Below are 13,872 nucleotides of genomic sequence, written 5' to 3' on the forward strand. Positions count from 1 at the left end.
CTCTAGTCTCATTTGTGTTGCCAAGAATGATAGGATTTCATTCTTGTTTATGGGTGAATCGTATTTTGTTTTCTACATATATCACATTTTCTTTATCCATTCATCCATTGATGAACACTTACATTGATTCCATATCTTAGCTACAATAGTGCTGCAATAATCCTTTCATTTTGATAAATACCCAGTACTGGGAATACTGGATCATATGGTAGTTCTAATTTTAGTTTTCTGAGGAACCTCTATGTTGTTTTCCATAATGGCTGTACTAATTTACAATACCACCAACAGTAGATGAGTTTCCATTTCTCTGCATCCTCACTTTTTGTCTTTTTGATAATAGCTATTCTAATGAGGGTGATATGATATCATACTGTGGTTTGATTTGCATTTCCCTAATGATTACTAATATTGGGCTTTTTTTTTTTTTTTTTACAGACTTGGTGGCCATTTGTGTGTCTTCTTTTGAAAAATGTCTATTCAGGTTGTTTGCCCTTTTTTTTTATCAGATCTTTTTCTGCTTTTGAGTTTCTCATATATTCTGAATCTCTTGTCAGATGAATAGTTTGCAAATATCTTCTCCCATTCCACAGGTTGCCTCTTCACTCTGTTAGTTGTTTCCTTTGCTATGCAGAAGCTTTTTAGTTTGATATAATCCCATTTGTATATTTTTGCATTTGTTGACTATGCTTTTGAAGTCTTACCCATAAAATCTTTGCCCAAATCTTTTCCTCTATGTTATCTTCTAGTAGTTTTACAGTTTTGAGTTTTACATTTAAGTCTTTAATCCGTTTTGAGTTGATTTACGTATATGGTGAGAAATAGGGATCTAATTGCTTCTCAGCCTTTTGGCTAAGATCAAGTGGAGAAACAGGGATCTAGTTTCATTCTTCTTCATATGGATATTGTTTTCCCAGCACCATTCATTAAAGAGGGTGTGCTTTCCCCAGTGTGTGTTCTTGGCACCTTTGTCAAAAATCAGTTGGCTGTGAATATCTGGATTTATTTCTGGGTTCTCTATTTTGTTCCATTGGTCTATGTGTGTGTTTTTATACCAGTGCTATGCTGTTTTGGTTACTACAGCTTTGTAATATGTTTTGAATCAGGTAGCATGATGCCTCCAGTTTTGTTCTTTTTGGTCAGCATTGTTTTGGCTATGTGAGTCTTTTGTGGTTCTATACAAATTTCAGAATTTTTTTCTATTTCTTCAAAGAATATCATTTGTATCTTGATAGAGATTGCATTAAATCTGTAGATTGTTCTGGGTAATATGGTCACTTTGACAATATTCATTCTTCCAATCTATGAACATGGGATGTTTTTCCATTTGTTTGTGTCTTCATAAATTTCTTTAATCAGTGTTTTACAGATTTTATTGTAAAGATCTTATGCCTCCTTGGTTAAATTTATTCCTAGGTATTTAAATATTTTTGGTAGCTATTGTAAAGGGGGTTGCTTTCTTGATTTCTTTTTCAGCTAGTTTATTATTAGTGTACAAGAATGCTATTGATTATTGTACATTTGTTTTGTATTCTGCAAATCTGTTGAATTCATTTATCAGTTCTGAAAGTTTTTTTGTAAAGTATTTAGGTATTTTTATATATAAAATCATGTTATTTGCAAATAGTGATAATCTGAGTTCTTTTTCAATTTGGATGCTATTTCTTTCTTTCTCTGGCCTAATTGCTCTAGCTAGGATTTCTAGTACTATGTTGAATAAAAGTGGTGAAAATGGGCATCCTTGTCTTGTTCCAGTTCTTAGAGGAAAAGCTTTCAAGTTTTCCCCCATTCAATGTGATGTTAGCTGTGGGTTTGTAATTTATGGCCCTTGTTGTATTGAGGTATGTTTCTTCTATACCTAATTTGTTAAGAGTTTTTATCATGAAGGAATGTTGAATTTTATCAAATATTTTTCCTGCGTCTATTGAAGTGATCATATGGATTTTGTTCTTCATTCTGTTAATGTGATGTATCACACAATCATTTGCATATGTTGAACCATCCTTGTATCACTGGGATAAATCCCACTTGATCATGATATATAATCTTTTTGATGTGCTGTTGGATTTGGTTTGCTAGTATTACATGGAGGGTTTTTGCACATGTGTTCATCAAGGATATTGGCCTGTAGTTTTCTTTTTTGTTGTGTCCTTGTCTGGTTTTGGTAATGTGGCCTCATAGCCTGCATCCTTTTTGACTCAGCACTTCCCCCTTCTAGGAGTTAACTCTAGGAATATATTTTAATAGGTAGGTAATACAATAACCACAGCAATGTTTACTGAAGTCTTGTTTATAATGGTAAAAGCTGGAATCCAACAATATAGATGGATTAAATAGTTTTCTAGAGTTATACAACAGAATAATAAGCAGCCATTTAAAAGGAAAAATTGTCTGTGACAAACCATAGAGTGAAAGGAAGCAGAATGTATAAGAGCATTTACATCATTTATATAAAAGTTACCATATTTACAAATACATATATGTCTACATATACAGATATGGCTATCAAAATATTTAAATTTTATTAACAAGCAGGTGGCAGGCATTGTGAGGTTATTGTTTATAATGTTATGTATAATTTTATATAGCCTTACTACTGTTGTGATTTCCTTTTCCCCGTCACCTTGGTTCCTCAATTCTGATTGTCTTACTCCAATTTTTGTCTTCCCAGATATCTCTAGGTCACCATATTTAGCTTGACTTCTGTGCACTATGAAGTGAACTAACAAATGCTTCAAAGAAAGAAAGTAGCAAATAACATCAGGCTCACTTCTGTACATTCTCTGTCTCTCTAAGATCTTGTTCCTTCAAGTCCTGGCTGCCCTGGTTGTTTAGATGCCTTCAAACAGCTCCTCTTAATTTTTTAATCCAGATTTATAACTGCTTTCAACAGTAAGTGGTTCTGATACAAGCTGCTGTATCATAGCCAGAAGCAAAAGTCCAATTGTCTCATATTTAAGGGCATATTAATTATTGCTAAAATAGGAAATTATTTTGTAAGTAAAGAGATCATTTTTAATGTGAATAATTTTTAGTATTACCTGTTTTGTGGGTATTTAAAATTTTTCCTTGAAGAAAGGTATACAATATTTTATAGAAGTTACTTAAAAGTATTAAATATAATCTTTTAAAAATGCTGAAGCTCATAAATAATTTTATAAACCATATTCAAATTAAATACTTTTTCACTCATCTAAATTTAATTCAAAATTGAATGTAATCCAAAAATATGCTTATTTTATTTTCTGATTATACTGCTGCATATTTGGGTATAATTTTATATTGCAAACAAGTTTCTTTACTACTGTATTCTGTGAATCAAGCATTAGAGTAAGTGAAAAGATTGACGATTTGAATATCAGGTAAAACAAGCATAACAGAGATTTGAGCTGGAAGTACAGATTTAGCATCATGAACCTAGGTGGTCAAGATCTGAAGCATTGGCAAATTCAGTAGATATTATCAGATATGAAAATTTTGTGGGATTGGGACTGCTTCCCAAGCATTCACAAATAGGGAACTACCTGGGTCCTCCACACTTCATAGAAGCCTTCTACACATCCTTAGTCAGCTCTATTTCTTATTTTCGAATTTTGGGTCCTCTATCTGTTCATTTCTCCTCTTACATTCAGCATATGTCTTCTTGTTTCATAAGCAAAACAGAAGTCACCAGGTGTAGCTCCCACAAATTCCTGTCTCTACATCAACAACTAAACAATATAAAAAATCAGCTTTCTATCTTCATGCCCCACTCATATCTGTAAATTGGCCTTCGTCCCCTAACTGGGCAATGACTCTGTCTATACTCTAGGTACCCTCTTTCCCATCTTCTTAGCCTTGTTTCCCCCATTAGGCTGGCATCCTCCTGCCTTTTTTCAACCCTGCTTTTATGTCTTTTTCTCTTTCACTGTATAAATATACTCCCCACCACTAGGCTGTTTAATCACAAATTTTCCTCTGGTCTGGTGTTTTCCAAATTTCATGCTTCTCCCCGTGAGTGGGTTGTGAAATTAATGAGTCTGTTTCATAAAAATATATTAAGAAATGAATTAGTATGGAACCTACGATATCAGAATGCAACACGTATATTCCTAGCAGGAGCTGTCCACATTGCCACAAATCCTGCAGACAACTGAGTTGAGTGACAGCTGGAGAATGAGAGGTAATGAATATATGCATTGGCTGGGAACTGCCAGCCAGTCACTCTTCTGCTCACTGGTGTCTCAGTTGATTTTTTGGAATTGATCATAATTGTATCAGGAGAGTTCATGTTTTATAGTTTCATTTTATGTCAATGTAATTTATAGCTAATTATAAAGTGAGGTTTAAAAGAACTTTATCTAGTCTTGGCAAAGGCAGCAAGACTTTCCACCAAGGTTTGGCTATGAGTTAGAAGCCTTCAATGTGCTTTTTGAATTAGGCATAACTGTCAGGCATTTTTCAACTTTGTGATAATTGTACATTTTAATCAAAGTTATACCAACTATCCTTAACACAGTTTATTTTATTATTAGAAGAAATAAAAACAGTCGTGTGAAAAACACAGAGGCATGTACTGGCAGAACTGCCAGATTTGGACATGTATATAGTGACAACATTAAGAAAAATGTCTTTTTAAATTAATAAATTCTATTATTTGAACTATAAGCCAAAGAAGTGCAAATTATTTTAATAATGATAAAGTATAGCTTGTTGATTACTCAAAACTCACTGAAGATGTATTATTTGTAATGACATTCTTGTAAATAAAAGCTTAAGATCTTCCAAAAAAATCATTTGAAATATAGCAAGCCAAATTTGTTCATAAGGCCTTCAAATATTTTCAAAGAAAAAAAGATGTAAATTTGTCAACATTATTTCACATTGGTTTTAATGAAAAAGCATTACTATCATAATTAGTCACATATATGCAGCAAAAGGAAAAAATTAAACAGCTGCTAAAAAAGTTGTTCTCAGCATACATGGTTATAGTGAATATGATTCTTGATAAATCAGCAGAGAAATTTAAAATTATACTTCTAAGTCATAACATATTATAGTTCTAAAGAATATACAGAATAGAATTTATACTTATTAGGCACATACAGGCAGACACAGGTTGTATAATTCCACTTAATGAGAACACTAATATTTCACATTACTTAGACTTTAGTTTATGCCAAACATGTATGAAAATATGATTTTTATAAAGGATTTATTGTGTTGTTTCCATTTAACCTAACACAAAACTACTTGAGAAACATAAATTCAACTGGAAAATTGTAATGGAATTGTGAGTGATTCAGAAGTAAATACGACCAGGAGACACAGAAAGATAATTTAAAATATTGTTAGAAGCTACTCTGTACATTATTTAAAATCTGTGTTTTATACATTACAAAGATTTTGCATCCTAATAATTGCACTGAATCTTTTGGACTTGAAAACAAAAGTAGTGATAGTTGTTTAATTTTATTAAGGGAACCTCCACTTTTTGATATGTTTTGTTCAGAAATTGGATCTGTGGCTGAGACTAATGATTACCCTCCCTATGCCATAGGAACAGAGCTGTGATTACTCAGGTATATCTCTGCAACTCTGTCTTCACCAATGTAATATATGAGATTTGTGTAACTTCTGCCTCTGAGGCATGGACTCCTCTACTCTCTTTTCCTCTTCCTATGGGCTAGAACACAATGTGCCTGGTACATATCTTTGAGACACACAAATGAGAACAACCCCCTACGGGATGAGGAAACAGTAACATTTAAGGTACATGGTCACTTAATCTCCTGGGACCTGCTGCACCAACCTCAACCACTGACTCGGGGTTTAATTGAAGAGAGAAGTAAGTGTCTATGCTTTGTAAACCACTGTATTGTTGGGTCTTTGTTAAAACAACTTAGCCTTTCCATCAAATAACATGTACATGTTGCATCGTACTGAAGTTATTGATTGTTACAAGGAAAGTACTGATTAAATTATATGAACTCAGGAACAGGATTCATATTTTTCTATTTGAAAAGCAATCTCATTTGGCATTTTGAAGATGATATTTCACCAGAAGAATCTGCATATAGGACTAATTTTTTTGACATTTTAAACTAACTGAATTTGGATCTACAGGGAAAAAGTAACAATATATTTCAAGATGTTTAATATATCCAACACTAACAAATACATTTTAAGTAATCACTGTGGTTACTATGTGTGCACAATTTTGTAACACATAAAGAGAAAATTAATGAAGACATTTTGAATAGAAAAATGATATTAGTTATATTACGTCTCTATTATAAACTTTAATAATTTCAAAAAGAGAAATTTGAAATATTGAGGAAAAAATTGATAAAAGATCTGTTTTCCAAAATCCTGAATCCATATTAAAGTTGATACTCAAAGAAGAAAGCTAATCTCTTATACTTTATTTTAATACATCGAAGAATGATTATAAGTTTATAGCCATTTTAGATTAAGATTAAAGAAGACTTTCCATTGCTAAACAGAGTTCACTGTTGTTATTAATAGCATTCACAGCAACTTATTTGTGTGAGCCAGAATTTTTAAGCAACAAAACTAAAAACATTGGAAAGAAATAGGCATCACAGAGCAAACCACTGTGATTGTCCTCATGCCCGCAACCTAGAATGAATTTAGGAACAGGCAAGTATGCCTGCTGCAGTGAATGAAATCATACTTAGTAGTAACTATTCTAGTTAACAGTATGTACTGTTTTATACCTAAAACTGTTGTTTCAGTTTTTTAACATATCTATACATGTATGTATACACTGGATGATAATGCAAAGCATATTTTCTACTGTGAGTTATAGAAAAAAAGTTGAAAGGTGTTTACTTTCCTTCATAGCCATCCACTGGGTTGTTTATCCGTGTGATTTCACCAGCTCTTAATCCACTGCAACCAGGCTGCAGTCATCATTTCTCCCGGGTCTGGCTTCCACGGGATCCTAACTCTCTCACATTCATTACATCATTTTCTGTGTTTATCTTTGTCCTTTCTCTGGATGTTGACCTTGTTGCCTGGATACTACTTTTATTTCATTTTTGTGCCACTTTTCTTTTTTTAAATAACACTTCTGATTATAAAAGTAAAAATATTTAATGAAAAATAAACTCACCTATAAGCCCATCAAAGATAATCACTTAATATTTTGTATGTACTTTTGATAGATATGTATGTACATATATGTATGTATTTTTGAACTTATATATACATCTACATCAAATATTTAAATAAAATTGGAATCATGTAGTATACAAAAGTACATAGCATTTTACAATTTGCTTACTTAAGTATATCGTATAAGCCACTTTTCTTTTTTTTTTTTTTCTTTCTCTGTCTTTTTTTTTTTTTTTTTTTTTTTTTTGAGACAGTGTCTTGCTCTGTCGCCCAGGCTGGAGTGCAGTGGCGAGATCTCAGCTCACTGCAACCTCTGCCTCAGGGTTCAAGCACTTCTTGTGCCTCAGCCTCTTGATTAGCTGGGATTACAGGCATGTGCCACCACACCCAGCTAATTTTTGTATTTTTAGTAGAGGCAGGGGGGTCTCACCATGTTGGCCAGGCTGGTCTCCAACTCCTGACCTCAGGCGATCCACCTGCCTTGGCATCTCAAAGTGCTGGGATTACAGGTGTGAGTCACTGCCTCCGACACCACTTTTCATATTATTCAATATTTCTCTCCTATATTATTCTTTTTAAATTAAAAACAATTTTTTTTTTTAGTAGAGATGAGGTCTTGCCATGTTGCCCAGGCTGCTCTCAAACTCCTCAGCTCAACCAATCTGCCTGCCTCAGCCTCCGAAAGTGCTGGGATTACAGGCATGAGCCAACATGCCTAGTCCCCCACATTATTCTCAAAGGCTATATAATATGATGCTTTATGAATATATCATGGGTTATCTATCCATATCCTTGTTGCATATTTAGTTTTCTCTTTTTTTAGAATTGAAAGACACACTGAAATGCTTGTAGAAAGATCCTTATCCATTTCCATAATCACTTTCTTAGGATGAATTCCCAGAAGTGGAATTGTTAGGTCAAAGCTATACCTATGCCACATACACATCCAGGCTCCCTCCCTCCAGGAATGTAGTACCAAGTTACACTCTGACCAGCACCCAAGACATGAGAGGACCTTGTTGTTCAGCTCCTTCAATAACATTTAAAAAACCTCTCAGTCAATTTGATTAATAGAAAATAGCATCTTATTTAAAAGTTTGTTCTCTTTATTAGGCACTTGAACATTTTTTATAAGTTTATGGGGTCATATGTATTCCCTCCTCTGTAAACTGACTTTATATATATTGGCTTTTTTAAAAAAGAAGGAGCATTTGTTTTTTAATTCTTTGCTAAAGCTATTTTTTTAACAAAGCTATTCAAACTTTATATGTCTGACATTAATATAAACATTTTCCTAGTTTGCAGCTTAAACGAAATTGTTTTTAATTGTAAAAATAGTAAATACTTTAAAATAGATTCAAAAATATAAATCCACATATAATTAAGATTTAGAGTTATCATCTTTTCTTCCTTCAATCCATCCCTCAGAGAATCATTTGCTTTTTAATTTTGTATGAAACTTTTGGCGTAAAGGTCTTAAATATTCAAATAGTCAAATCTATTGACCTTTTTTCCTTCAGTTTCTGCCTTAGTTTGTTAGAAATAATCTTAATGCATTAAGATAAGTATATTCACTTATGCTTTCTTCTAAACTTTTCATCATTTAATTCTTACATTTAATTCTTTAATACATTTGTAATTTATTTTGCTGCACGATATAAAGTTGTGATCTATATATTTTTCCAAATAGTTAACAATTTTCTTTAACCCAAGTACATTATCTGCTGCGGCGTTTTTACTTTTTTTTTTTTTTTTTTTAAACCTTTCTTTAAATGATGGCTTCACTGGGCGTGAGGGTAGCGGTAGAAGGATCCTTGGGGGCTGGGACTTTGTAGGTTTTGCCTCCTCAGTACCAAGAGCGCCGAAGGAGTAGTCTAACATCCCCATGTGTTGGACACCCTCCAGTGGCACTCCCTCCCCTGGCTGACCCCCTACACCTCGGGTTTCGGACTGCTCCTCTCAGCTTCCTCCCTGGGCCCTTGCTCCTGTACCCATGATTTGAGAATTAGGAGGGCCATCACTCCCTCTTTTGTGCAACCTTTGTCAGACTCGAGGCGTCAACAACTCCCTATATTTACCACCCTTCAAATACTGGCATCCCTCCCAGAGCTCTATCCTGAGTTCCTGTCCTTAAAGAAAATCTACAAGTATCTCATTATCATTTCAATCTGAACATGTTCAAAACTGAACTCATATATCCCCCCTAATCCAAACCCTTTTTATCTTCTCTTCTTTAAAGAATGGGGCCACCATCCTCCCAATTTCCTAAACAAGAAACCTGGAAGCCATCCCATATACACCGTCTCTCCCCTATTGTGTCATTAAATCCTATTGTTTCTACCCTTCAATATCTCTTGACATACTTTCCTTTATTCCCCTCCTACCCACCCTTGGCCTAATTGGTTTCTAGATTCCTGCAGAACCTTTGTTCTCCCAGCTGCCAGTCTGCCCCTCTGCAGTCCATCATCCTCACTTCCACCACAGGAACATTTTCAAAGAAAAAGGAAACACGGGGTGCCCTGTCACACTGCCTTCCCCACTGCCCGCGTGAGCCTCCTGGGGCTCCCCCTTTTCACCCCAGTGAGAAGCCCTCTGCTGCGGCGGCCCTTGTGCACCACATTTTTCACAGGGCAGCAATTCAGCGCAAGAGAGGATGGGAAGGGGAGGAGAGAGAGGTTTTTAGAAGGGGCTTTGGATTCAGGACGTGTTTGGAGTCTAACTCTTGTTGGTCTAGGAAGTAACTCAGCCTCTCTGGGCCTGGTTTCCTTGGGCGTATCAAGCTCTACCCCAGCCCCACCGCAGCCCACCGCCCGCCGCGTGTTGAAAGCTTGACTGGAGGTTCCCTGCAGGCAGGGGCACAGTGTGTGCAACGCTGCATCGCCCGAGCCTGGCACAGGGAGTGGCCCAAAAAAGCTGTTAGTGACTGAACGCAAGAATTTTCTGGTTAGCAGACGACGGGATGCAGCGGGCGCGGCGCCTGCACCACGCTGGGGGTCCCGGTGTCCGGGCTGGGCCGCTCCGACTCCGCCCGCGGCCACCGTCGGCTCAGGGGGTGCGAAGACCGCGGCGAGGCCCCTCCCCGCCTGCCTCCCGCCGCCCGCCGCGGACCAGGCGCTCCCTCCCGGCGGCTGGCGAGCCAGCTCCGGACATCCGTCCCCACCTTTCCGCTAAGCGCGGCGCCCGCGGGGCCTGCCTCGGCGGTCAGGTCAGCGGCTTCCAGCCTCACTCTCCCGCCCCAGCCCGCAGCCGCCGCCGAGCGGAGCGCACCTGACCCAGGCGGGCGGGGCGGCGGGCGGGGCGCGGGGCTGACGTGGCCCGCGGCATGGAGCGGGCGTGATTCATCAGCATCCGCGCCGGGGCGGCATGGGGGCGCGCGCGGCGGCCGCCTAGGCGCCCAGGGCCAGGCAGCGGCGGCTTCCCCGGCCCGGCTCGCCCGCGCTTCTCTCCCTGTGGGCGGCGGCCCGGCGCCTGGAAGGTCAAGATGGAAGAAATCCTGAGGAAGCTGCAGAAGGAGGCGTCCGGGAGCAAGTACAAAGCCATCAAGGAGAGCTGCACCTGGGCCCTGGGTAAGCGCCCGGCACCTGCTCGCCGCGGCGGGAGGGCCGCGCGGCCGGGGCTGAACCCGCGCCTCCGCGCGTGGGGCTTTCGCGGAGCGTCGGTCATGGGTGCCGTTCTGGCGATTGCGAGAGTCGCCTCGGGAAATTGATGTGGGATTTGAGAGTCTTGGCTCGGGCGTGGACATCAGCCGCCTCCCCTCCGGTCTCTTTCACTCTCCGAAACCTTCCTCGGGAACCGCTGTCCTCCCTGCCTGGCGGCCCCCTTCTCCCGGTCCCGGCGCTGGGGACGATGCTTCCCCATCGCCGAGTTAGGCAGGACCCGGAGCCGGTGCGAATCCTGGGGCCTGACAGCGAAGCGCCTCTGGGGAAAAGGGAAGTTAAACCAACAACCCCGATGTCGAATCCTTGGCGAGTGGAACCAGGAAGGAAAGGCTTGTTTAATTTGATTTTCCTGATAGAGGTCAGCTTGCTAAGTGTTAGCTTTCGTGGTTATTGCACATGAAAAATAACATACGGGCGGGGATCATGTTACCTCTGCAATTCTGTTGTGGTCTGCCCTTCAGACAGGTGGGATTTTAGGGCTGTGAGCTGTGCTAGCGTTGAAGTAAGTTCCAGGGAGCAAATTTGTGTTTCTCATCAGACTCAGGTTGCAGAACTCAGCAGCGGAAAAAAACGGAAAGACATTTCAGTTAGGCGGCGTTTGGGCAATCAAAATGGTCAGGATGGTAATGCAAATAGATCAGAAGCATACTTTGGGTGATGGTGATGCTTTTTAGAAAGGGAAGGCCAAGAAGAAGCCAGCGCAGCTAGCTCTGTGGGCTCCTCGCTCTGCCTTGCCGGAGCCTGATGTGATGCCTCAGTTGCCACTCAATTGAAAAATGAGATTGACTCCCTTTCCCTTGCAACCAAGAACCATCACTGTCTGTCATGACACTGTGTGTGCTTTGATGCAGCCTGAGATAGAGAAGAGCCTTTAGCGGGTTTTCCACTAAATGTAAAATTTTGAGAGTGGTTTAGGTGCCTCTTAATATGTAGATGGTCTTAATTCACATATGTTTGGGTGTGTGTACAGGTAATTATAGCAGCATCTTTTTTTAAACCTGTGCCTATCATCACAAAATTGTCTAGAATATTGTCTAGGAAGTTTGTCTTGTAGGTAGAACCAGCACTTGACCATTCTAGCTTACTGTTAAAGAAAAATGGACCAGAAATCTGAGAGAACAGCAAGGCTCTTAAAGCCACAGTACTATTTTTGCGTTGCCATTGTCATTCAGCAGAGTGATTCGAAGCTAGATTCCAAAATGCCTCTAATGAAGGGTCACAGATGGCTGGGTAACATGATAAAGCAGGGCCCAATTGTGCTTTAAACATGCCATTCCTAGTATTCGTTATTATTTTGCTGCAAATTAAGCAGATTTAGATAAACAGGGAGGAGGAGATTAGTATTTTAATAAGTTTGAATACTGACATCACCATCTTATTAAGTGAAACCACAACGTTGCTGAGTTTGGGTCCTTTAAAGCCACTGGGGAGGCTGAGCATTGAGGCAGGTAAATTATTCGAGTCAAATCTGAAAGAAACCAGCCTGAGTGGATGTACTTCCTTTCCCAGTGATTGTTCTGTAATTAGCAAGACAAGACAGAAGTGCATGAAATAGTTAAATAATAGTGCAGGGCATTCATTGTGCAGTTGGATTGGGCAAACCAGGAAAACAAGTCAAAGAAGGGAGGATAAATGTGTTGTCCGTGGATTAGGGGAGAATTGGTGTGAGCTGGTGGGGCTTTTGAAGTAGATTTCACTTGAAGAATGGGGAAGCTATGGGTTCCTTCTTTCCTTCGCTTCTTTATTTAGGAAACATTTATTAAGACCTCCCTGGTAATGAGCAATGTGATATATGGATGAATAAAATGTCCCCTGTAAGGAATTTGTTAGAAGGGCATGCTGGAGACATGAACAAAGGCCTATAGGGATAGGTTTTCCTGTTGTCATTCCCACTCCAGTCCATTTCCACTGCCCGTCACTGTTTAGATTACAAAACACCTGTCACTCTTCAACCCCCCTAATTTATTTCTAGATTAATGTGTAAATTCCTCAGAATGCTCTTCAGAATCTAGCCCCAGCCTCTGTTCTTGTCACTCCCCAACCAAGATACAACAATCTAGTGGCAGTCAGCTGCAGCACTTTGTTGAACATGCTGTGTGGCACACTTCTCTCTTTGCCTTTGCTCTTGCTAGTCCTTCTGTAGGGAATTCCCTTTTCAGACTCGGCAAGGTCCATCTTGTTTAGGAAACATTCCCTGAGCTCCTCAATAGGATAAGTTGTTTGTCTGGGTTCAGATCCTTGCCTTGATGACTCTCTTAGAGTACCTACTATTTTGGATAATAGTTGATTGTGTGCACAGGTAGGCTCTTACGGGCAGTGTAATTGACAAATATGCTGGGTGCAAGAGACAAAAAAGCTAGTTTAAGCTGACCTATACAAAACGGGATTTATTTACTCCTTTAACTAAAATACCCCTTACAAGGATAGCTGTGATTCAGGAATTAGACACTGTTTCAGGGATCTTGTCCTGCTCTTTGTGGGTTGACTGACATGCTCTGCGTGGGTCTCCACAGTTTTGGGCTCATGAATCAACACATTTAGACCATCTCATGAAAAGAGGCAACAATAAACTTAGACCATCTCAGGAAAACAGGTCTCATCCCCCACTTAGACCATCATGTGAGGGGGAGGTCAACCGCTACTTAGGTCATCATGGGAAAGGGGGGTTACCTCTCACGTAGACCCTCATGAGAGAGGGGTCATCCCCCACCTAGACCCTCATAGGAGCAAGGGGCCATCCCCTACTTAGACCATCATGGGAGAGAGGGGTCATCCTCACTTAGACCCTCATGGGAGAGAGGAAGCATCCCCCACTGAGACCCTCATAGGAGAGAGAGGTCATCCCCCTCTGAGACCCTCATGAGAGAGAGGGGGCATCCCCCTCTGAGACCCTCATGAGAGAGAGAGGGCATCCCCCTCTGAGACCATTGTGGGAGACAGGGGTCATCCCCCACTTAGACCCTCATGGGAGAGAGGGGATATCCCCCTCTGAGACCCTCATGGGAGAGAGATCATCCTTGATTTAGACCCTCATAAGAGAGACGGGCATCCGACACTGAGACCCTTGTGAGAGACAGGGATCATCCCCCTCTGAGAC

The 13,872-nt window shown here is 39.8% G+C and overlaps 1 protein-coding gene across 1 annotated transcript in view; it reads left to right on the forward strand.

Annotated features, from left to right (window-relative positions):
* The first annotated feature begins 10,448 nt into the window (after positions 1-10,448).
* Positions 10,449-13,872, forward strand: part of ARFGEF3 (ARFGEF family member 3) — a 182,658-nt gene continuing 179,234 nt past the window's right edge. Inside the window, exon 1 of the mRNA XM_019029912.4 lies at positions 10,449-10,682. Within this exon, the coding sequence (XP_018885457.2) occupies positions 10,598-10,682 (85 nt within the window). The 5' untranslated portion in view covers positions 10,449-10,597. The remainder of the gene's footprint in view (positions 10,683-13,872) is intronic.

This window comes from Gorilla gorilla, chromosome 5 (genome assembly GCF_029281585.2).
Source record: "Gorilla gorilla gorilla isolate KB3781 chromosome 5, NHGRI_mGorGor1-v2.1_pri, whole genome shotgun sequence".
NCBI classification, from domain to species: Eukaryota; Metazoa; Chordata; class Mammalia; order Primates; family Hominidae; genus Gorilla; species Gorilla gorilla.